The sequence below is a fragment of the Clupea harengus genome, chromosome 12 (assembly GCF_900700415.2).
Source record: "Clupea harengus chromosome 12, Ch_v2.0.2, whole genome shotgun sequence".
Taxonomy (NCBI): Eukaryota; Metazoa; Chordata; class Actinopteri; order Clupeiformes; family Clupeidae; genus Clupea; species Clupea harengus.
Window position 1 is genome coordinate 10,548,796 of NC_045163.1, and position 25,164 is coordinate 10,573,959.

General features: G+C 43.4%; 2 protein-coding genes across 13 annotated transcripts in view; both read right to left on the reverse strand.

Annotated features, from left to right (window-relative positions):
* The window catches only part of ogdhb (oxoglutarate dehydrogenase b), a 31,635-nt gene extending 13,601 nt beyond the window's left edge, over nucleotides 1-18,034 (reverse strand). The window contains exons 1-5 of one of the 3 annotated variants that reach the window (XM_031577149.2): nucleotides 17,838-18,034; nucleotides 15,523-15,912; nucleotides 7,662-7,850; nucleotides 3,775-3,868; nucleotides 1,007-1,051 (exon numbers count right to left, since the gene is read on the reverse strand). In XM_031577149.2, the coding sequence (XP_031433009.1) occupies nucleotides 1,007-1,051; nucleotides 3,775-3,868; nucleotides 7,662-7,850; nucleotides 15,523-15,753 (559 nt within the window). In that variant the 5' untranslated portion in view covers nucleotides 15,754-15,912; nucleotides 17,838-18,034. Of the gene's footprint in view, nucleotides 1-1,006; nucleotides 1,052-3,369; nucleotides 3,473-3,774; nucleotides 3,869-7,661; nucleotides 7,851-15,522; nucleotides 15,913-17,837 lie in introns of all 3 variants that reach the window. The other 2 variants (XM_012815346.3, XM_012815354.3) reach the window with 2 other exon arrangements.
* Nucleotides 18,035-19,002: 968 nt separating this feature from the next.
* The window catches only part of LOC105889509 (calcium/calmodulin-dependent protein kinase type II subunit beta), a 70,581-nt gene continuing 64,419 nt past the window's right edge, over nucleotides 19,003-25,164 (reverse strand). For all 10 annotated transcript variants that reach the window (XM_031577157.2, XM_042709295.1, XM_042709294.1 and 7 more), the window contains 4 exons: nucleotides 24,662-24,737; nucleotides 23,949-24,043; nucleotides 23,262-23,496; nucleotides 19,003-23,072 (listed from right to left, as the gene is read on the reverse strand). In XM_031577157.2, the coding sequence (XP_031433017.1) occupies nucleotides 23,264-23,496; nucleotides 23,949-24,043; nucleotides 24,662-24,737 (404 nt within the window). In that variant the 3' untranslated portion in view covers nucleotides 19,003-23,072; nucleotides 23,262-23,263. The remainder of the gene's footprint in view (nucleotides 23,073-23,261; nucleotides 23,497-23,948; nucleotides 24,044-24,661; nucleotides 24,738-25,164) is intronic.

Genomic DNA, 25,164 nt, shown 5'->3' on the forward strand with positions numbered 1-25,164 from the left:
CCTGAGAGGCTGGGTTCACAGTTCAAAGTCCTCTCTATGCCATTACTGGGCTCATGAGTGACAGGACCAGAGAGTGTCGTCATCCAGCAGGGTTATGACCAATTACAGTAGAACAGGGAGATAAGGCACAGGCAGGACGAACTGAAGGTCATCAGTCCACCGGAAGCCTGATGAAATTAAATCATGCCCTTCCAGAGGCTTGGTATAAGAGAATTAACTCCTGCTGACATGCAGACCTGCATGACCAATAGTGGAAAGAGTCAGGGAGAGAGTTCACAAAGTCACAGCCAACCACGGAGATGTGACTAAAGACTGTTGTGTAAACAAGGATGCTGCGCTTGGACCGATATCAATGCACTGGCACAGTGTGGAGAGAGATCTACCTCTCTCTCTCTCTCACACACACACACACACACACACACACACACACACACACAAGGCCGAAAGCTAAGCATTATTCAACATTCTTCACCTCAGGGTTTCTCAACCTCGTGCCTACTGCGACCCACTGTTTTTGTATGCCAGTCATCCACGACCCACTGAGATGGGAAATAAAGCAATAAATAACTGAAATGCCACTCTAGACCCGGGCTACAGTATGGCCTCGTGGACTCCTTCGCTGAGACCTCACCACCGTCAACAAACTTTTTTGTTGCTGCATTACAGTAGGATAGGTCTTGGCAGCTACACAATTGTGTAAAAAAGTTATTTGCAATTTGTACTCCTTTGTACTACAGAGAAAGTCTCGTGACGCCCGTATAGAATTATCCATGACACGATACCCACTGGTTGAGAAACTGTGCTCTACCTGACTTCCGATCTGTAATCAGAGTCTATGCTACGGGGAAGGAGAAGAGTCTGTGGAACAACAGAGGGCTTCTATCATCAACAAACGCTACCCGATTCCTGATCAGTTAAATCTGTGCTAGGGGAGAGAAGAGGAACAGCTACAGGGGATTCACCAGGGCTGGATGGAGAACTGCTAACTAGCTGAAGTCTTTCATACCTCCAGTGGTGAGCTCAATCAGGCGGTTGTTAAAGAGAGCGAGGTCTGAGGCATGCACAGGGGGGAATACAAAAAAAAACAGTCAGTGCACTGGTACAAACAAGATCAGCACGATCACTCACTCGAGTTATCTATATTTATACACACACACACATTACTGTTTACTCAATATCAACAGACACAAACAAAACACACACACACACACACAATCAATACACATACACACATCTATCTAATCTAGCCATAGGTGCTGCTGCTGTGCTGAAACCTGCCAGGATTTTGCTGAGGACAGCTCAGAGGGGCGGGGGAGCAGGAGGGGTATATTTGGGGAGGTGGTGGAGGAGTGAGGAAAGCCCTGACCACAGCATTACTGGAGCGAAACGCTTCCTCAGGGGCTGACTGATCCAAAGCAATATGAGGCCGGGAGGCCAAGACGCAGAGAGACCACAACAGCCGTGGTCAAGAGCAAGAGCACAGAAGAAAACTCACTACACGCCACCATAATGCACCTCCAAGGAGCTCCTCATAAGAGGCCAATTTACAAATCAGAGCACAGCACAGAGTAATGACGTCTGAGACACTATATACATGTACTATATACACATATTTATGTATATTTGTGTGTGGTTGGTTTGAAATTCCCCTGTAAACTCAATGAGCCATGCTCCAAAGTTCCAGACCTCTGACTACCATAAAGGCTGGTGTCAAGCTTTGTGTGTGTCTTTGTATGCGTGTAGTCAGAATAAACAAACAAACAAACAAAGAAAACAACAGTTGTCCATCAGCCTGCATAGAAATTTGTATCTACAGCTCTGAAGTCTCAGCAAAGTGAGCAAGAGTCAATCTGTGGACAAATAAACGCAATCTCCTCTCCTTGAAAAAACCTCAATTCCCTTGCATGCGTGCCCATAACGCTGTGTTTGACAGCAGGTTAAGATTAGTCACCCTGATTCAGAAAGATAGGATCAATGCGTGCCTCTGTTTGTTGTTTGTTTTTGCTCACCCATCTGACAGACTAGGTTGTTTTTACGACGCTAATCTAACTTCAGTCTGCTTAGTTTGTTTGTGTGTGTGTGTGTGTGTGTGTGTGTGTGTGTGTGTGAGTGAGTGAGTGAGAGAGAGTGACAGAGAGATACAGGTTATGCAGAGTAGTAAGTTTGAACAGGCACTGTAAACAAGGCTCTGCTGAAATACACTCATAGGATTGTCAAATTGAATTACACAACAAGAAGCCAGTGTTGAGACGAAACCACATGAGTGTCTTCACAGAACAGTTGACTGACACGGACCCAGGCCCAGGCTCGATCTAGGCAAAACACAGCTGCCATTGGGGTCCAGTCATGTGTCTGAGTAGATCGAGTACACCCAGGGTAAGTCCAGGTATTGTGCACAAGGTGTTTGTAAGGAAGACCGTAATAGTTGTTGAACACAGTAGTGGTCTGACAGCAAGGGGGACAGAATATGTGCCTTGAAAAAGATCCAATCTTTCCTCCATTTCAACAGATTACACCAAGGGTTTCCAACCCCCCTCTACCAGAAGCCAACGCAGAACAGACCACAGGGGGACAGTGCAAAGACTGAAGAGACAGAAGCTAGCCAATCACAAAGCACAAAGGCTTCTTGGAATGGCTGAATGAACCAATGACGAGAGAAAGAGCTGGAAGAGAGGAGGGGCCTGCCAAGCATGCCCACGTGACCGCATGCAGTGCCACCTGAGACAGACAACTACGGGGTGCTAATACACACGCAAACACACACTGACATGCATGGAAGCAGACACACACACACACACACACACACACATACACACAGGCAGACATCCACTCATGCATGCCTACTTACAGACAGAGAGATACTGTCCAGTACTACGTGAGGTGACATGACAGTGATATGAGGGACTGGTGAAACTAATGATTGTGAGGGAGCATGCAAACGACACATGAGATTTCATGACATCAGGTTCCATCTCAATTGATTCTGATCAACTACAGTTGATGGATGATGTAGGCGGGGGCACGCGTTTCACAATGGGTAAATACCAATAGCCTGAACCACCAAGCCTTAGACACCCGAGCCTTCCCTTCACCCCACAAGAAAAGATCCTCCATCTGCAAAAGCATGCCTTTTCTGTGTCACTCTGGACATGTGGGTGACTGACTAGTACAGCCAAGAAGCAAAAACAAATGCTGAGAAACTGCTTAAAGAGCAGCATTTACCCATTGCAAAAACGCACTGCTAAGAGCTACAAGATGAAGTGACACCTCATGCAGACAACGGCGATGATGACATATGATGAGGAGGATAATGAGAAGTGCGACCAGCCTGGACACCGGCACAACTGAACCAGTCGGCCAGAACCTCACCAAGCTTGTCCGACGATGTGATAATATCGGTGGGGACGCACGAATCGAGATCGGCGTCCATAATCCCAAGGGGGTCCAACTGGGCAACATGATGCCCACGAATCTGCAAGGGGAGGGGGGGAGGGGGAGGAGGAGAAGTGAAGGAGCAGAGGAAATGGAAGGAGAGAGAGAAGGAGGAGGAGGAGGAAGATATGGGGATCGGGGGATAGGACAGAACAAAACAGAACAGAACAGAATAGAACACAAAAGAAAAGAACCGAACAAACAGAACGAACAAGAAGAGACAGGACGGAGACACGGGAGAGGACAAGCACACAGGGAGGGGGAGAAGCAACATTACCACACACAGCAGCATTACTAATTACACACACACACAAACACACAGCTCAAAGGAGCGACTCTCACCAACATCCTTTAAGCCGAGAGTAACAGCGGCATCGTCAAAATTTACACAACTGATGCCCAGAGGGTCGAGCTTGGCTATGGAATGACCCCTCACCTGTAAACAAGGCAATATCTCAAACTCCAAACACATGCAAACAATTCTTCTACAGTTATGATTCATTCTATTCCATTTTAGATCAATTCAGACACAGCAGATATTACGATTAGTCACAGCACTTACTCAGCAGGTCTACGCGCTTAAAATGCTTGTCAGTCCCTCCAGAATTTTGCGTTTCGTTTTTTTTTTATGTAGTTTTTTTGCAATCAAAATGACGGATTTTGTGGTGGTGATTCCGAAAAATAAGCGAGAATTTAGGCGATTTTGGTGTTTCTCTTTAAAGCCCACTTAAACTCCACACATACTAAAACAAAAAATTATGAGATAGAACTCAGACATCAAACAGATTATCTACATAAGTATTTTTGTTTTCTAATATTTTTTTGGCCTTGTAATTAGTTAAATAAGATTAACTAATGAATCCAACAATTTGATATGATTATTCACGATTATTTCTTCTTAAAAATTAAGCTTGTAATAATGCATATTTAAATGTAAAATCATAGAATAGATGTAAAATCAACACATAGGAAGTATATTTTAATTCAAATACTATTGTTTAATAGCATCTTTTCCACTTTGAACACAGATTCACTCCTGTGAGCTACAGATTTTCAATAAAACCATCAAGGCCAAATTGAGTGTCAGCTTGAAAGACATACTTGTTAAATGTGTAGCCTGTAAAGTGTAAAGGGGACTTATTTTGAAACGGGAATTCAGATAAAGACGTGGAGAAGCAACGAAGAAGAAATACAGATTTTTGGGGAGGGCCATACTTTGGGGGGAGCTAGCGACTAGGTCAGCCGGTCAGTAGTTAGAACGTGGTGCGCAGGCCGTTGGGCTAGTTGTAAGTTGAAGTACTCAATAAACTTGCAAGCTTGTGAATTGAACCATGGACCACGGAACTGCTGGGGCCCAGACCCCAACTTTCAACATAGACATAAAAACATTTTTAACAGGGTAGCTAGTAAACTGTAGCCCATAACATTTCTTTCTACATAACTTTCCCAACCCTGCTAATACAAAGCTAAATTAACCATCACACACCTGACACCAAATGTATAGGCCACTAAACAGTGGCAGTGGTTGAGACAGACTGTGCATAACCTTGTCCCACCATCAGGACGCCAGAAGGGGAAGGGGAATAACACGGAAGTCACGGAATCGCGAAAAACTAGGAGGGACTGTTTTTATACATATATTATGCTACATTCATGTATTACACCTAGACCAAGCACTGCCAACTGTAACATCTTTAATGATGTGCTTTCAAATTAATGAACTACAGCTTTGTGGCTTTTATTTTAGGTGGTTGTGTGGCAGCGCATGTCAAAGTAACCCACGTGTGCCTGCAATACTGTTATCTGGTATTTGCCCTGCAAATCTTGTTTAACCTGAGCAAACCTTCCGGTATAGGCATGTAAATGTAAGGCAGGTGGAGAGCAGTGAATGTGGCTGTATGGAGTTAGTTCTAGATCAGTCTCTGTCCAGGCGTCATGCCTGACGGGTCTGTGATCAGTACACATTATTATTAAACTGAAGATCTCTGTAGAAAACTCCAGAAACACATATTGGGACTCAGACTGCTCCAGCAGTGCACACAAACACCAACTCTGAAATGAGCAGAAAGACTTTGTACCTCTGTGTGTCTGTATGGGAGTGTCCTAGTGTGTGTGTGTGTGTGTGTGTGTGGTGAACTTCTGCTTTAACACAAACACGGCCCTCTAACAATAACTGAGTGTGAGAAGGTATGGGTCATGTGCCGTGTGACACAAAGGTGTGACTGGAGGGAGAAAGAGGATGTGGGAGAGAGGGCTGCAGTGGCAGCAGTAGAGACAGACGGATGGAGAAAGAGAGAGAAGAAAGAGAAAGAGTGTGTGTGCGCAGAGAGAGAGAGAGAGATAGATAGAGAGAGAGAGAGAGAGAGAGCTCAAAAGACAGAGAGTGTGTGAAAAAAATGTGTGATGGAATGTGTGTCAAAGAAAAAAGTCTGGTTTGAGTGACAGGTTGGCACTTGCGGAGAACAGGGAGAACAACGTATTTAGAACCCAAGAGACAAAGACGGGGTGTCAGAGCATGTGTGAATGTGTGTATGTGAGAGCACCTTCGAAACAGCGTGTGTGTTAGTGTGTATTGGAGACACAAGTGTATCTGTGTGTGTGTGTATGTATGTGTGTTTGGGACAAGAGCGTGTGTGTTGGAGACTGCGTGTGTGGGCGTGTGTGTGTGTTAGGGATGGGCGATATGGCCAAAATCTTCTATCACGGTATTTGTAATTTGATATCACGGTTACGGTATATATCACGGTTTATTATACGTAGGATGACCAGATTTGAGTTTTTTTCAAAAGAGGACACTTCAGCGGTGGCGTAATGTGTCCACAGACATTTATTTATTGACCCTTAAGAACACTAAGGTGCAGAAACATTACTGCCTCAATAGGCTATTGGCCTAAGCAATAGTGGCCAGTATAGGCCTACTTTGTACTGAACGTTTCCATTGAATCTTTAAATAGTAAAATTAAAGCAAAGGGCATGTTAAAAAAAAAGAAAATGAGGCATGTGGCATTTAGTCCAGTGCTTATATGGCTTTCAGTGGTTCTTTAATGTACTTTCAGAAGATAACTCAAGTGTTAAAACTTTCTTTTCAATGTGTGTCCATATGTTAACGCAATAGTGATGACAAAAACATTTTCTTTATATGGCCACGTATTAAAGAAGTTGGCCATTACACATAGACATATATACATAGACGCGTCATTGACCGCTTCAGCCCGTTGCTGCGACATGCTAACGTCACCGCCATATTGGTGAGGTGAAGACTGGCCTGTAAACAGACACAAGTAAATGATGGAGCTGCGGTTTTTCTGGATAAAAAGCACTATAGCATTTACATTTCTCAACCGATTTCACTGAGTCGTTTTTATATTCAAGGGTTTATGATCTACGTGGAGTACCAAAAGTTGTCTCCATGTTACTTAGAATCTCCCTAGTAAGCCTAAATCGCCAGACATACATGAAATACTGAAAAGAAATCTAAGCTATCGAAATCGTGCATATTTAACTAGTAATATTTGACCATCATTGAGAAAAATGGAACAGAATCTGCAAATAAATGGCTACGACACTTTTCAGTCCATATTTTTCAGTATATTGAATCTTTCCCAACAGTCAAGGATTACTCAACAAGTAGGCATGAAAGTCCTTGTAGGTTATGTACTTAAAAATTGTACTGGGCATCGTATTATACGGCTCTTCAGAATGTTCAAAAAAGTTCCGTTGATTTGAATGGGCCACCCCGACGTTCGCAGGTCTGTAATTTCTTTATTTTCACTGCTGCGAAAAAGTAATGGCCGCTGTCATTGGCAACGGGTTTTGTGCTTCACATCTTTCATATCATTCCGCAAGTAGTCCGGTCATTTAACGTAACGGAAAGTCAGCAAGTAATGGGTTGCTACGCAACACCTGAAACTTTAGAGTTATATTTGCCTGAAGAACTATTTTTTCTAAGCGGAAATCCCAAAACTGCAACAAAATCGTTAAAGTGGTATTTTTGGAGGAATGTCTTCTATCGTTTTGGCAACGGGATGATGTGTAGTTCGGAGGTCATTATCTAAAAATAAATCGATTGGATTTCAAAATAAGAGTATACCGCGGTTGAAACGGTATAGCCAAATCTCTCCCGGTAGACACATTTCTACCGTTGCACGGTATATACCGTCATACCGCCCAGCCCTAGTGTGTGTGTGTGTGACTGAGCCATGCAATGTCTAACTGGAGTGTTGCTGTACCTGGTATGCTCTAATGAGGGACTGGACAGCCAGGTGGTCCTCCACCAGCTTCTCCACGTTGGGCTGGGCCCCCATCAGGGCCTGCGCCTGAGAGAGTCCCGACAGGCTCGCACCCAGCGGAGGGGGGCTCTGGTATGCAGTTCCCGGGGGCGCACCTGCGTTAGCATTCCGGAAAAATATATTCCAAGACTGGGGGGGGGGAAGGGAGAAGGGGGAGAGAAAGAAAAAGGGATGGAGGGGAGAGAGAGAGAGGGATGGAGGGGGGAGAGAGAGAGGGACATCAGTCAACAAAACTTTGTAAAGGAATTAAAAAAGAAATTGGTGTACAAGGAGAAATCCTCATTTACTCCTTTTCCTCTTAAATTACTGCTAATTAGCACCTCCAAGAAGAGTATGTTATTGTTACGGTTTGTTGGTTTCTTTGTCTGTCAGCAGGATTACACAAACACTTCCAGCCCGTACGGGGCATACTAGCCTTAGCGGAGGTCTGCGCTCTCCAAGTGCCCTTTTAGTTCCCTCTGTATTGCTTATCGGCCCCAATAGTAAACGATGCCACCACCCCTGGGAGTACGTGGAGCAACCGGAGTCGGTTAACACAAAGTAAGTGGTAAACCTCCTGATATAACATCCCTATGGCTTTAATTCACTAGGGGAATAAAGCCATAGGGCTCTTCTATTAGGAGGTTTACCACTTACTTTATGTTAACTCAGGGTTAACTTACCCAGGTTTCTCACTAAACCACTCCCCCTGGAGTGGAGCTGTGGAGATCTGCCAACAGCTTCCCTACACCAGGCCATGACGTCGGCACACCATACTACCAAAAGGGCTTAAGTGGACACCATGCCAGGCGAGAGGCTCCCCCCTGGCCAAATCTGGGTCGCCATGGTGATTGGCTGGCAAACGTTTCTGCTGCGTCACCTGAACGGCCCAAACACTCTGAACTTGGGTGATGTAAATATGTGCTTTTTGTGCAGACACACGCATTCACACAAACACAGATTTTACACACACACACACACACACACACACACACACACACACACACACACAGATTTCTATGTCAAGGCCAGGATGTATGCCACAGCCTCCATGACTTGACTTAAATCACTCACAGGATTTCATAAACCCGACCGCCCCTTATGCAACTACGGGTAAACTGTTGGAATAAGCAGCTGCTGTCCCAGTTTACTGAGCAACGACACACAGTTGGGACACACACACGTACAGACCCATGTCCTTGCCTGGTCTCACTAAAGATGCTGACCTGGTTTCCTCGGAACTGACGCACACACACACACAAGTCCTGACTCAGAGACACACACACACGTACGAAAGCTGACTCTGATCACATGACTGGGCAATGGCAACCACTGACCTGACAGATGAGCTACCTGGCTTTCCCGCTTTAAGAGGCTCAAGAGCTCAGTGTGTTAAATTTGTAGAGGCAGAGAGAGAGAGAGAGTCACAGAAAGAGAGAGATGGAGACCTGTGTTCTTCAATGAGATGAAGAGGGGATTAAAGAGACAGAGCGATGGAGAGAGAGAGAGGGTGTGAGGGAAAGAATGGAAGCGAGAGAGGTAAAAATATGAAAAGACGCTGAGACGACGGAAGGGAGAAAGGATGGCAGAGGAAGTGAGAATGAGACGCAGGAAACTCAAAAAACGTTTGTGTATGTGTCTGTGTGTGTGTGCGATCAATAGGGTGGGAGACGATAGACTACACAGGAAACAGGAGACACAATCCAGCCCGGAGGCCTAATTTAGTACTGTACTACAGTATCTATGCTAAGCTTATTTAGTACAAACACTACAGTATGCTGGGCTTAGTATCAGCACTGCTGTGTCTCATCTCACTATTGAACCACCGTGAACCAACCCTGCACCAACAATACTGTTCATAACACACACACAAACTGCATCTGTCTACCCATGTGCACAAACACACAGACATTCTCTTCACTGTCTGTGAACACATACAGGCTCTTCATGTGCGTGTGCGCACGCACACACACACAAGTATCTAAATACATGGTTCATGCTGGGGTGGGGTGAGTGACTTGATTTCCCAGAGGCTGGTGATTGAGTGACCCACAGCAGATGAGCAGACACATGGGGGCATGGTGAGGAGATGTGGTTACAACCTGTAGCAAAACAAGCACACACACACACACACCACGACACAGGATCACACAGTGCAAGCGGGCTATGGTCTGACCGCCAACCACGCAGACACACGGTGTGCATGTGCCAAGTGCACACATGAGACTTAAGAACTAGAATGCACATGGAAAGAACTGGCATGTGGGTGGGTGGGTGTGTGTGTGTGTGTGTGTGTGTGTGTGTGTGTGTGTATGTATGTATGTATGTATGTCTGTCCAAACGTGTGTGTGTGTGTGTGTGTGTGTGTGTATCAAAGAGGGGACATTATTATTTATACCCCACAGAATGTATCTATGTCAGTCTATCTGTGAAAAGGTCAGGTCTCAGGATCAGGTTTTCCTCTGAAGCAGTAACTATGCATGGCGACCCTACAGTACACTGACCTCTGCACTACCTGCTGCGTATTACTTCTGTAAAGTATGCAGGAGATTGTCAGCCACAGAATACAATGGTCTGGCTAGTAAAAAAAAGTTCCCTCCCTTAAAATTGACATGAAGGAAACATTCACCATAGGGCTGGGCGGTATGACGGTATATACCGTGCAACGGTAGAAATGTGTCTACCGGGAGAGATTTGTCTATACCGTTTCAACCGCGGTATACTCTTATTTTGAAATCCAATCTATTTATTTTTAGATAATGACCTCCAAACTATACATCATCCCGCTTATTATACAGTTACTCGCCAAAACAATAGAAGACATTCCTCCAAAATACCTCTTTAACGATTCTGTTGCCGTTTCGTGATTTCCGTTTAGAAAAAATAGTTCTTCAGGCAAATAGAACTTTCAAGTTTCAGGTGTTGCGTAGCAACCCATAACTTGCTGACTTCAAGTTACGTTAAATGACCGGACTACTTGCGGAATGATATGATATGAAAGACGTGAATTAAAGCACAAAACCCGTTGCCAATGATGGTCATTACTTTTTCGCAGCAGTGAATATAAAGAAATTACAGACCTGCAAACGTTGGGGTGGCCCATTCAAATCAACCGAACTTTTTTGAACATTCTAATACGATACCTAGTACAATTTTTAAGCACATGACCTGCCAGGGCTGTCATGCCTAGCGATAGCCTACTTGTTGAGTAATCCTCGACTGTTGGGAAAGATTCTACTGAAAAATATGGACTGAAAAGTGTCTAGCGTAGCCATTTATTTGCAGATTCTGTTCCATTTTTCTCAATGATGGTCAAATATTAGTAGTTAAAGATGAACTATTTCGATAGTTTAAATTTATTTTCAGTATTTCATAGTGAAGGAGCTGTGGGAGCACAAGAACAGTGAGCGTCTATGGCGATTATCATAGACATAGACATATACATGTTTGTATGTCTATGGCGATTATAACTGTCGAGATTCTAAGTAACATGGAGACAAAACTTGTTTTGGTACTCCACGTAGATCATAAACCCTTGAATATAAAAACGACTCAGTGAAATCGGTTGAAAAATGTAAACGCTAAAGTGCTTTTTATGCAGAAAAACCGCAGCTCCATCGTTTACTTGCGTTTGTTTACAGGCTTCACCTCGCCAATATTGCGGTGACGTTCGCACGTCGCAGCAACGGGCTGAAGCGGTCAATGGGGCGTCTATGTGTAATTGCCAACTTCTTAATTTTTTTATTTTAATATGTGGCCATATAAGAAAATGTTTTTCACATCATTATTGCGTTAACATATGAACAAACATTGAAAAGAAAGTTAACACTTGATTTATCTTCTGAAAGTACATTAAAGCACCACTGAAAGCCACATAAGCACTGGACTAAATGCCACTACATGCACATCTTACTATTTAAAGATTCAATGGAAACGTTCAGTACAAAGTAGGCATATACTGGCCACTATTGCTTAGGCCAATAGCCTATTGAGGCAATATTGTTTCTGCACCTTAGTGTTCTTAAGGGTCAATAAATAAATCAGATTATACAGATCATAAATAAATAAATCAGATCATACTGTATAGCCTATGTCTGTGGACACATTTTGCCACCGCTGAAGTGTCCTCTTTTTCACAAACTCAAATCTGGTCACCCTACGTATAATAAACCGTGATATATACCGTAACCGTGATATAAAATTACAAATACCGTGATAGAAGATTTTGGCCATATCGCCCACCCCTAATTCACCAAATATTTAAAAATGTTAGCCATTAGCGCTTTGGTTGTCAGCCTATATAACGGTCATATTTCATTCATTCAAATATCAGGAAACACCAGTCTCTCAGGGCCATCTTCGCATTAACTCAGACCAGTCTAATGTTGAAAGTTCAGTATTTTTCGATTACAAGGCATTCCACTGTAATCAAGTCCGGTTTCCCCCCGAGCCTGCCCACGACAGCACCACATCACCAGCCTGCCCATGCCAGCACCACATCACCAGCCTGCCCATGCCAGCACCACATCACCAGCCTGCCCATGCCAGCACCACATCACCAGCCTGCCCATGCCAGCACCACATCACCAGTCAGTGTTGTCTGACTCCCTTCACATCATCACCACCCCCTCAGATTTACAATTTCATAAGAAACTAGACTAGTTCTACAATCTTAAAGAGAGTGGTTAGCACACTTATCGTTCCCACCAACATTTCAATCGAATTCCATTTCAATCGAGTCATTGCTCCCAGATGCACATTCCAACATGAGGCTTTCCAAGATAAACCTCAAAAAGTCCCCACCATAAGTGTGAATGATTGGCTGAAGGAGGTTTTGGAAAGTCAGGCTTTGGCAGCAATTACGGGTGGAATTCCAGCAGGATGCTCACATCCTCACAGTCATGTGGTATTAAACCAGAGCTCTGAGGAAAGACAGAAAAGTTCCCAGGACTGACCACGCTGGGCTATTGTGCAGTTTGTGCAGTTTCAATCTGATCTTGCCCTGATCTTAATAAATGCAGGTTCATTCTAACCCAGTCCTGAGGTTAATAAACACGGGTTCACTTTGATCTAGGCCTGCCATTAATAAACACTAGTTCATTCTGATCTAGGAGGGTCGTTAATAAAACACTAGTTAATTCCAATGTAGGCCTAAAGCTAATAAACACAGGTTCATTCTGATGTAGGCCTGACGTTAATAAACACAGGTTTATTCTGATGTAGGCCTGACGTTATTAAACACAGGTTTATTCTGATGTAGGCCTGACGTTATTAAACACAGGTTTATTCTGATGTAGGCCTGACGTTAATAAATACAGGTTCATTCTGATGTAGGCCTGACATTATTATACTTTGTGGCGGCATCCCATCGTGAATGAAAGCTGATGTTTTAGCTGACTAAAGTAGGAGGGAGGGTGAGGGACAGCGCTCTTATGTAACGCCTGTCACAGAAGCAGACTGGCTTCAGGGCCTGAGACTGCCCTGAGGAGGGAAAATTAGTTGCCGTTACGAAACATGACCGCCCTTCTCACAGATGACCTTAGATGCATCCTATAGTGTTATCTGCATGCTTCCTCTGTCCTTCAGCTCGTTCCCCAGATCCCCAATCGTTTGAAGTGTGACGTCATGTGACGTCCCTAATTGCTGCCAAAGGAGATGAGGAACGAGGAGTGAGGAGGGAGAACAGAGGACCTATGAGAGAGGAAATAGGATCCTATGCGGAAGTCTTTTTTAGAGATGGGTCTTGTGTCTGGCTACAAGGCATGATGTGTCCTTTTTGTAGCCTACAGTCAAAGATTTCATAATGCGTGAGGTATAGTCCAAGGTGAAAAGTCCCCTCCCCTTTCTACCTATTCTTTCGTCTCATCTTTTAACCTACAATTTAACATAAGACATAGCGGTTTATGAACGGAAAAAAAATCAGACAGATTGTATTTTGTGACAGGAATAATATCACACCTCATTAACAGGATTTGCGAATAGAGAATTCTCCATGCTTTAGCGAATTTCAACAGCTGTTGTATGGTAGACCTTCTATCTACGTCAATATTGTCTACAATTTTCACAGTTAGCAGGACAGAGTTATAAAGTAGGACTAATTCATTTTAGGGTTTCCTTCTTAACATGCTGTTTTTAAAAAGTCGGTTTATGTGAATAATATGCTGCAATTGTGTCTTTCTTTTGAACTATGATAATTTGTATTCCACTGCAGCCTACTGTATTTAGGTTGAAATTCATGTAATAACACATTTACCCTAGTTCATGAATTTAATTGGAGATCTCTGCAATTGTGATGTGAGCATTTGGCATATTAGACAAAGAAAATAATGACGATGAATAATGAAATTAAATGTAGACCCGACACAACCCTAATGGTTATTTATTTCCTCTCCAATGACAATTACATTCAGTAGAATTTATGTTTTGATTGAAGTCCAAAATTCCTTATATTCTGTATATAACAACAGGTTCGTGAAGTCAAGCCAGAGTGATGATGCTGCTGTGTCATCAGTAACTGATGTATCTTAAAAGTGATGCGCCGGACTTCCGGTAATGGCTGCCTCGAGCATGGCTGTGTGACCAGTGAGCTCCTTTTAGCCAACATTTTAAACTCCGCCTAAACTCGAAAAATAATAATAGAACAGAACTCAATTAAAATAGGAGCGGATAATGAGTGCAACTACGAAGACCAAAACCAAGAAGAACATGGAAAAGCCAAGGAAAGACGATATGAAAGTCAAGTCTAACTCTAGCACGCTAGCCGAAGATAGCAACCAAGATCCAATCACCTCACTTCAGATTGGCTTGGAAGGCATTAGCAAACAGATTTTTACCATGAAGAACGAGCTGAAGGCTGACTTGAAAATGTTCAAAGAAGCAATAACAGGTCAAATGAGAAACGAATTGTCAGAGTTCAAGGAAGATATAGACCAGAAACTGGCTATAGTAACTAAAAGTGATGCGCAAGTAAGAAAGCACGTCTCGCTTATAATGCATGTCTGTCCTTCATTCCCTCATCCTCGTTGCATTCCTTCCTGGTTTCCTTCATGTTTTGTATCAGAGGGAGGGGTTAGGATGTAACGAAAGGAAGGGAGGATTGACAAATAAAGGAAATAATGATCACTCACAGACTGTTCGTTCTCTCTCTCTCTCTCTCTCTCTCTCTAATGCATAAGCAAGGACCCCCCCCTCTCTCACACCCGCAGACTATGACACACAAAATGTATACTTATCTTTTTCCTATTAACCAGTCTAGGCTCTCTCAGTCTCTGCGTACTTGTGTGTGTGGCCTCTCTATGGTCCTGTGTGTTAACACACTGTTGTGTTTCTGCACAGCCCCAGTCAAACAGCGTGAAAAACAGCATAGTCACCAGCTCCAAAGGAAACGTCTCTACACCTGCTCTGGTATTTACCCACTTCTGTCTGTCTGTCTGTCTGTCTGTCTGTCTGTCTGTCTGTCTGTCTGTCTGTCTGTCTGTCTGTCTGTCTGTCTGTCTGTCTGTCTGTCTGTCTGTGTCTCTCTCTCTCTCTCTCTCTCTCTCTCTCTCTCTCTCTCTCTCTCTCTCTCTCTCTCTCTCTCTCTCTCTCTCTCTCTCTCTCTCTCTCTCTCTCTCTCTCTCTCTCATGCATAAGCAAGGACCCCCCCCCCCCTCTCTCACACCCGCAGACTATGACACACAAAAGACAGAGGTAGGTTTTTCCTATTAACCAGTCTAGGCTCTCTCAGTGCCCTGTCCAAGGGCACATTAAGGGTATGGTATCCTTCTTCAGCGCAGCACCAAGCTTTGCTTGAGATACTGGCAGACTAGGGATGGCGGCTTACCTTATGGACACTCTTGGGGTTCTCCAGCCAGGCAAAGTACATCTCCTCAACATAGTTCGAACTTGTCCCGTTGAGGAAGGGCTCAGCAGCGACGGGCGCTGTGTAGCACCTGATGTGCTGAAACGTCCTAGGGGCCCCCGCCGCCGCTGGCCGCGTCTGAGAGGCGCTTTGCACAGTCTGTGAGGCCGTGAGTGGCCGCAAGCGCGCAGCGCAAGTCCTTAAGCGGTGCATCGCAGTCTCTAAAGCAGCGCACGGCTCTCCTGCCTCTCCAAACCAGTGTTGTTAGGCGAAAAAACGGAAGAGAAAGGGTCCCAGAGATGATGAGTCAGATGTGAACTCGGGGCCAATCCGTCTTCAAGGGAATGTCAGTTTGGTGCTGAGAATCCAACTCTGTAGGGCAAAGAAGTGACTAATGAAACAACAATAAGCAAGTCCTGTAACTAGAAAACTATGAAATCCAGTGTTGGTTGGAGGTTGAGATTCAAGGCACCACACATTACTGCATTCAAGCGTTACATGATCATGCTCTTACTGATAATTGTCAAATGGCTGCAGACTGTACTGGAATTTTCAGGCGCGGCATTACAGCAAGGTGGCGCAGGTTGAGGGCGAGGAAACAGAATGAGAACCCAAAACAATGAATTACTGCTCAAAGTAATTATGACAGTGCTCTTACAGCGTAGTAGCCTGTAACTAGCCTATGTACTTTTATAAAAGGCACCGGCTACGGAACCTGAGCTATAGTTCCTGCACTATTGCTACGGAATTCCATACCAATGGTTTGAATATTAGCGGTCCGGAATGTTTTTTCTGTGCTAATAGTATATGTTCTGTTGCCACGGACACATTTTTTGTCGTACATTTCTTTTACGTATGGTTTATTAGGGAACATAGGGGAAGCACTAGACCGGAGGTGCCCAGCGCAGTGCCCCCTGTTGGTACGCCACGCCACGACGCGACTTAGTCAATGTAGGCCGTATGTTTACTCAGTAACTATGTGACATTGTACATTGAGTAAAGTTATTGAACATAGACTATTAATACATTTTTCCTCATTGACCAAAAAGGGCCTGCCATGAAAAAATTGGGAACCACTGGTCTATGCAATACGCAGCAACACAGGCAAGTTAAATGTGACAGATCAAATGACGTCTCCATGCGGAATCCATGCGTTTTTCGCTTTTGTAAAAAAAAAATGTTTTAATGTGTAATTGTATTAAATCAAGGCTTCATCTATTTAACTGGACGAGCCTGCCCCTGCTAGAAAACAATTTATTTTAAAGACAGATCTCAGTTATTACCATCATCTAATGTTATGATTCAAACAACCATCACATAACAAACTGTTACAAGATAACAATGTGTAGAGTTTACGAACCACAAATTAGCTCGCAAGTAACGATAGCTAAACTCTACCAAATTGTCCAACGTCCACTTGGAATATTTTAACCAAGTGCGCTTGTACTAGTTAACGTTATTTATATTAAGCTGCACATTAAGTTCACGTTTGTGCTATGGGAAGGTTTGGCTGGCTGATTGACCAACTTAGGATAGCAAGCTAGCGCGCAAACTAGCATAATTTCTTATCTAGCAATAGTATGCCGGTTTGTACAGTTTAAGGCAGTTTAAAGGCTAGATGCTTTTAAAAGTGATTATTATAAGGTGTTACATCGCACGTATGGCATGATCTAATCAGCTAACGTAACCTTAGCAGGCAGGTGACATTGGCTAGTCTTCTCTAACACCAAGCAGCAGCAGCTAACGTTAGGAAAAGAAACTTAAATTTGCTTTGTAACGTTTGTTCACGGTGGCTAACTTACTTTTTCCTACCTTAGTAGATTCATCAGATGCTTAAAGATGTTACCGCCGGTAACTTTATCCTAGTTGGAATGCTAAGTTTAACTATGTGGCGATAGGATACAAATATTACGGAGCTCCTTGTTTATATTCAGACATGGAACTGTTTCATTTCAATGTGTATGTCCCATAGTAACGCACCCTAGCCTTGACTAACGTGGGCAACGTTAAACACATTTGTCCATAATGAAGTAACTGATCATTTAGTTTACCTTATCTCGGAAAGTCTATGACATTAACAGCATATGGACTAACGTCATCCTAGCAAAGGAAAGACATTTCTAGCGCAGAACTAAAACAGCCCTCACGTTTTCTCGGGTTGACCAACGGTGAGTTAGCTGGCGTTAATATAGACTAGCCTGCTTGCTAGCTAGCTATATGGTTTGGTTAGCGCACTTCATCTATCCTAGCAAAAAACAAAGGCCGGAATGACCTTTCTAACTGCGAATGATACCTACCTTGTAGGGTCGTACAGTGCAGGGTGGATGTACACAGAAAATAAACCACAAAACACCTCTCCAATTTGAAACGTCCGGCTATAGCTTCCTCGCCGTGGGTGCCTTAACAGTATGCAGCATCTGATCAGGCTTGTCTATTTGGAAGAAGGAACACACGCTCGCTGCGTCACACCTAGCGTCAGACGGCATGGTCAGCACTTGAAATATGTGCCGCTTTGATTTCTCACACGAGGAGCCTGGCAAATTCAGAAACCCCATTGCCAAAATAATACATTTTTGTAAATGTAACTTATGAGTATTTATTAGTTAGCAGTAGATTCTCAGCTGGCCTTCTAATTTTGTCTTGGGCGTGCTGAGTTTGTATTCCCTGAGGTCACTACTTCAACAACATGCCTAAAGCTTACTGGGAGCACAGTTGAATGCCTCCCCTGGTTAGGACTGGGCAAAATTCAGCAAATACTAGCGTATGTTTTGTTTTTCAACACGAAACAATAATGTATATGTTTGAACACAGGCCTACACATTTTCTTTTATGTCCTTCACAGACCAGCACCACCAGCAACACAATTATACTAACCAGTAGCACCCATTTCACTCTAAGATCATGCTGGTGTTAATACTGGTCAGTGTATATTTGCACTGTGCTGTCACATAATCGGCAACAACACCAACATTTCAGTCAACCAAACACAGTCCTATGCAGTTTGTTGTGGCATTGTCATTTCACTATGAGATAAGCATTTGTAGACATTTCAGTTGGTTATACTTCTGTGTGTATCAATATCCAAGCCTCCTTGTTTTTTTGGCAGACTACAAAATGACAAAAGACTACAAAAACCTGATTGGGACAGCTTAGGGTATTTCCTATGAACATTACCTATTAATCTATGAATCCTATGAATCTCCCTCACTGAGGGGTGGAGCAAGATGTTTATGGACACCACGCACATGCTGACACTGGGAAGACTTTGTCCTGAGTTTAGAAACAACCAAGCATGATCCCTGTATACTTATCTTATCTCTGTTATCTCTTTGCTGTCAGAGGCTGGCGGTGAGATATGGGCATTGATTCTCACTGAGATGACTTGAGGCAGGCAAACAGATTCTCTCCTGACTGCCTGCGGGATGCTTATAATCAGCCAGGTCGAATAAAACCAGAAGTTCGTGCCTTTGTACTGTCTTTTTATTGATAACATATCGATAACATCTTAACACATTTCTTTAACTTTTAGAACACAGAGCACATTGGAAGAACAGAGCCGCAGTAACAGGAAGAGTCAAGAGAAATACAGAAGTCATAATAATCTCGTTGTCGTCTAATTTGACAGGATTCACATAATCTCACATCATGAGATTATATACAAAACCCCCCTTCAAAAACGAGAAACCAACACATCTCAAAGGCTCAGCATCAGAGAAACCATAAGCAAACCAACTGAAACCAATAAGGAAAATAGGATTAGGGATCAAAGGAAATAAAGAAACACTACAAATAGCTGTGGCTTGGTGTTGTAAGAGCAGCGAGGTGTCACTATAAAAGGACGGATTCGGCACTAATAAACTCTTTCCTCTCTCTCTCCCTCTCAAACACACACACACACAAACAAACCTTCGTTTCGTCACTGGCCTGGGACGTTACACCATCATTTTAAGAACACTCTTACCCCCAGTAGCAAATACTTTGCATAACAGTGTGATCCAATTACCAACGCCATGGGGATGCACAGGCAAACTCTGGTATCTTATTGTCTTAGAAGAACTTAACAAACCAGTACTGAATGACACGTCTGGTGAGTTTGGAAATACTCTCACTTACTCATCAAGCTTGCTGATTTCACATCCATTTGTGAAAACACTGCAGGTCTTCCACATTCATGGCGTGTTCCTGCAAGCAACTTTCTGCAAGGGCCAAAGTGAAGTGGTTAATGTGGATGTCTGGCGCCCTCTGGGGGTTGCCTTTAAATCTCAAGTGTCAGCAAGGGCGCTCTGAACAAGGGCTCAGAGTAATCTTTGGACCGTGTCCATGATAAACCCTGCCAGTACTTCAGTACTATGCTCAGCATTGAGAGAACCTCCAAAGCATGCAGTTCTCTAGCATCATCCCCACATCTAGACACACAATCTCCCATGATGCACTTTCAAAGCCAGCATGACAAGCCTAAGTTGTTCAGGCAGAACAAAAAAATTGCCTAATTAAGACTCAAGTTCTCCCATTTAATATCTGTGGCCAACCAATCCTGCTCGAACAACAAGAAACCCTGTACAAAAGCATGCAATACAATCATTGTTACGTCTTATGCCATGATGGTCGTCATCATCATCTTGAGACAAAAATAGGTATATGCACATACAAAGTTCAGAAAGGAGATAGAGGATCATAACTCACCAGCATTCAGTAAAAAAAGAAATGTTAACAATATGAAATAAAAACACCAAATGTATTATGTCGAATTTCATGCAAATAGATGCCACCTATGTCATCACTACATAACTGTGGTTGTACAATATATTTAATTATTTAAAAGTTATTTTCTTATTTTCAGCTGTCATATTTGATTATTTGCACGGTTTAACACAGATAGGAAAGAAAGAACAACACTATAGTATGTCAACATGCGGTTTCAACTGCTGTTCCGAGGAGACAGAGGGCGGTAGAACAGATCGGGAACAAATGTGGCCCTTATCTGAGCCAGAGCTGGATCCACTGCTGATTCCTCTGCTGCCTGGCCAGGCCCCCCCACCCACCCAAAGAATCAAAGCAATAGGGTTCAACATGATAGAAAGAAACATCACATTTCACAGAACGAAAATGAAAGGGTTTTTAAAAATTCACAAAAACGAGCCAGTCAGTGAATTTGCTCAACATTTCACCAAGTCATCCATTTCTTCAGTTCATCTCTCTACACAGATCAAATCTGCCTTCGTATAAAACAGTACAAACTGTGCCAGTTAGCAGGAAGCTCCCGCATTATTGTATTACTTATCTCCATAGCAACGCATTCTATTCATCTTTTATCTCCATATTGTCATTACATTGTGGCATAGGAGCACACAAGAACATACTGTATGCCTTAATAAACAGACACACACACACACACACACACTCTGTAAACAAACACCGTTGGGGCTATAGTTGTGTGTGTGTGTGTGTGTGTGTGTGGTCGTATGTGTGTCTTAACTTAACCATTAGCTCCACTCACAAAAATCCTGCTCTCTAAAAGCTGATCCTTTTATACATTCTTATTAATTTGACTTATTTCATACTTTCCCTTCTGGTTATTTCGCTATGGTTTGCAGCAAGTAGCAACTGTTTTCAGCACCTCTTACAAATATGTAACTACTATTTTTTCACATTGAGACAGGAAACAAAAGACTTTCTTCAGTTAAACAAGTGTGTAATGCCCACAAATATCGCATTGGACCTTACACATACACATAAAAAAAACCATGAAATATCTACCTTCTATTCCATGAAAAAAATATGGGGCAAAAAGGTTCCCACCCTGCATTTACAGAATAAAAACAAACAGGAAGTACAAAGGTGATATTGATGAGAAGGTGCCTGAGAGAGGGCTGGCAGGGTACATGATTTCTTCAAGACACTCTTTCCTCTCCCACTAACCATGCTGCTACTTCCTTAAGAGGCTGCACGTCTCCTCGCTCTACCCCACTCCACCACGGTGGGCTCAGTTATGGCGTGTTCCCTTCTCTTATTGCTGCACCTGGACTGGTTATAACAGAGTTACACCAGAGATTTTCCCTAATGTCCATCCTATGTGTGTCTGTTCCAAGACAACAACTTACAACTCTAACCCTATTACTTGAAATTACCCCTAGGCCATAAAACCTTGTAAAAGTACCATACAAACACCCAAAAAATAATTAATTTAAATTCTAATACTAATCAGACTAATTAGACTTAAATGCACCTCATGAGTGTGTCCAACTGTAAGTGTATTTGGGCATGGCATTAAGCATCCAATGTACATTGATCTGTGATGTTCTCTCATACAAAAACCACCTGGGAAGCATCAAGCTTTAACTGAAAGCAAAGATAAAGACTGCAGCTGTTCAGAAACAAAGGATTCAGACAGTGTGTTTATATAAAACACACAAGCAGGAGTTATTTCACTTCCATCTAACTATAGCTATGGAATCCTAAAGGAATTTGATGTTTAAATGGTAGGCTCTGTTGTAGTCATGGTAACACCAGAACTATCATAACTGTACAGACAGAAGTGAAACATCCTATTTTGAAGAGACTTAGACTGGACAAAAGCAGCCATTTTCAGCTGCATAAGCACACAAAGATGGCGAGACAGATTTGGGGGGCGGACAACAGTGAAACTCTAAAGATCTCTCTACCCTCAGCCAATCTTCTTCCTGTCTGAAGGCCTTTTCCATGATGCATTCCTTCTTTTCCTGAGTCGTGCCGATCAGTAGTCTTAATGGCTTACATAGCAGTGTGTAAAATTCTAAGTACATTTCGTATTACTCAAGCACAATAAAAAACAGCCACTGAGAATAATACTGAAAAAACATGCACTTAAAAATACAAACAAAAACAAAAAAAATTGTTTTTCTTCTGATAAAATAGGTTTACCACTGGCATCAAGAATTTTACCATTAAATATACAACAGCATTACCAATGATTATGAAACAAGTAGTAATAATAGTTATAATAATAATAATAGTAACAATAATAATTCTAATAATAATATGAACTTCATTTGAAGGTGCTAATATTTTTGATGCACCCTAGTCATGGGATGTAACCCTTGCCCAGTGAGAGTGGACAGGAGAGCAGAGGGTGCGGTTGTAAGAGTGGAACGCAGAACACAGGAGCTGTGAGTCTTAGACTGATATGTGTGCTCTTGTTCCTACCAGGGAAAGGGGGGGGGGTGTCTTGGCTTACAGACAAGGGGGGAGGGGAGTGCAGCTGTGTTGCGCTTCAAGGGAGAGTTCATATAACGAGACAGAGGCCAGTGATGCTGCAGGTGTTGCTGGCCAGGGCGCTGCAGTGAGACTCCAGGCCACCGCGGGGCAATAAAGAGCGACTGTGTGCATGCATTGCCTGGACAGGGTTGGTGCAGAGCTGGAGGGCAGGAGGCCCATCCGTGGAGGAGGCTCCCCAGCCTTGCACTCGTTCTCCCCTGTCCTGCGTCAGTCCTTCTCTCCATCTCTCCATCTCCTGTCCAGCGCACCAGTCAGATGCACCCACTGCAGCCCCTGCTCTGCAAACACACACACACACACAAAAACACATACAAGCACACATACAAATTCACTCAGACACACACACACACACACACAATCACATGAAGACACACAAACAAAAAGACAAAGATCAGCTGCTGAAACCCCACCTGGGGATGGGGGCTGGGTGTGTGTGTGTGTGTGTGTGTGTGTGTGTGTGTGTGTACCTTCACTGTAGTGGGGCAGCAGGAGCTCCAGAGCAGTGGAAGTGGATGTTCTGCCACTTGGAGTCGCGACGATGCCACACCCTGGTCTCCTCTGATTGGCTGCTGCGTGGCCGGCCCTGGCCATCCACAAACTGTGTAAGGCGGATGTAGGCGATGCAGGCAGCATCTTCTCCAATCAGGTGCACATGGGGGTTCAGGATGGTGGTGTGGATGGGCTTACTGTTCTTAGACAGCACTGAAGAGAGAGAGACACAGAGAGAGGATGGGTGAGATCAATGAAAGGCAGGGGGAGGAGAGGGAAGATAGAAAGAGGATGATAGAGACAGTGGCAGAGTGGAGGAGAGAAATATTTTACAGTTCCCCATCAAGCATACCCATACTCAGAGAGAGAGAGAGAGAGAGAGAGAGAGAGAGAGAGAGAGAACAAACAAAAAGAGTGATTGAACGAAATCAATTGAAATAGAGCAAAAGGTATGGGAAATTGAGGGAGGCAAGGAGAGAAAACCAATGGAAGACAGAAAAGGAGAGACAGAGAGAGTGACGGAGAGGTTGTAATAAAGACGGTCAGTAAGGCAGAGAGAAAGAGAGATGCAGATGATTTCATGAATCTCAACAAGCACACCCATATTGCACATCACAGAAGGACAGGCACTACTGGGTTCTGTTAGGCCGCACATGATTGCTCACGGTTCTCAAAGTAGAATCTGTGGAAGTCCATTCCCTCCACCAGGTTCCCCAAGGCCTCTGGCTCGAAGGAGGTCAGCCCAGGATCGCAGATCTTTCTGTAAACCAAACAGATCATTTACACAGCACATCACAGACCAGCTGAAACCCAGTGGACTGCACGCACTATGTGGTATGAAATATCAAAGCATTTTCCTCAGTATATCTTCTGAAAAAGCCTTATCTGCATGAAAAATACTTATATAGCTAAAAGTGTTCCATGATGCTTTGCTGTAGTGCATGATATGAGAAGGTAAATGATACAGTGTGTGATCACTGAACCTAAATTAATGATTCCTATTGTATTCATAATACATGCTACTAAATAACATATACAGGTGTCTAATGTAACTAAAATATAAAGGATGCATACTGTAGTAGATACTGTAGTGATGTCATGGATGCATGGATGCATGCTGTCAATAAATACTGTTATGGATACACTGGTACATTAATGGATATACATCTTAAGTACATAAAATATGTGGATTCATTATATACCTAAAATTATGTCACGAATGCATACTGTAAATTCATAATGTCATGGATACATACTGTAAATATATTGTCACAGATTTAAGCTGTTATATGTTGTATGAATATTATATGTATAACGGAGTGATGATGTGGCAGGCGTCTCTTATAGTACTAGTATCCCATAATTCTGTGCGACTCACGCGTACGCCTCGAAGTCTCCATTGTTGACAGCCTCGATCAGCTGCTCTGTGATCTTGATGATCTCCTGCTTGCGGGCTGAAGGGGGAAACAATGTGCAATTTACAACCAGACAAAGCCACACAAAGCTGTAGTTTATCTCCCATCCGCCCAGAAGCCCGTGTCTGACCGCAAGCCTGGAGCAGAAGATCTCTCATCCGCCCAGGAGCCCGTGTCTGTGGCTCATCGGGACCAAAAATCTACGTCTTTCTGACAGGCAGGCAGACAAAGATGCAAATGCAGGCAGTCGCTGAGAAGAACCCATAAACCACACCATTCACATCCTGATACTCTTCCATCTAAAGGGGGGTGTGAGTTTGGGAAATGCAGACAAACAAGTTGATGTTCTTTCCTAAAACTAAACCAGAGAGGACTATGGGCCTAGAATGCATACATGTATGTACATGACGTAGATTTAATTGGATCATACCGCAGACCTGGTGACCACACCTCTGAAAGACTCCAC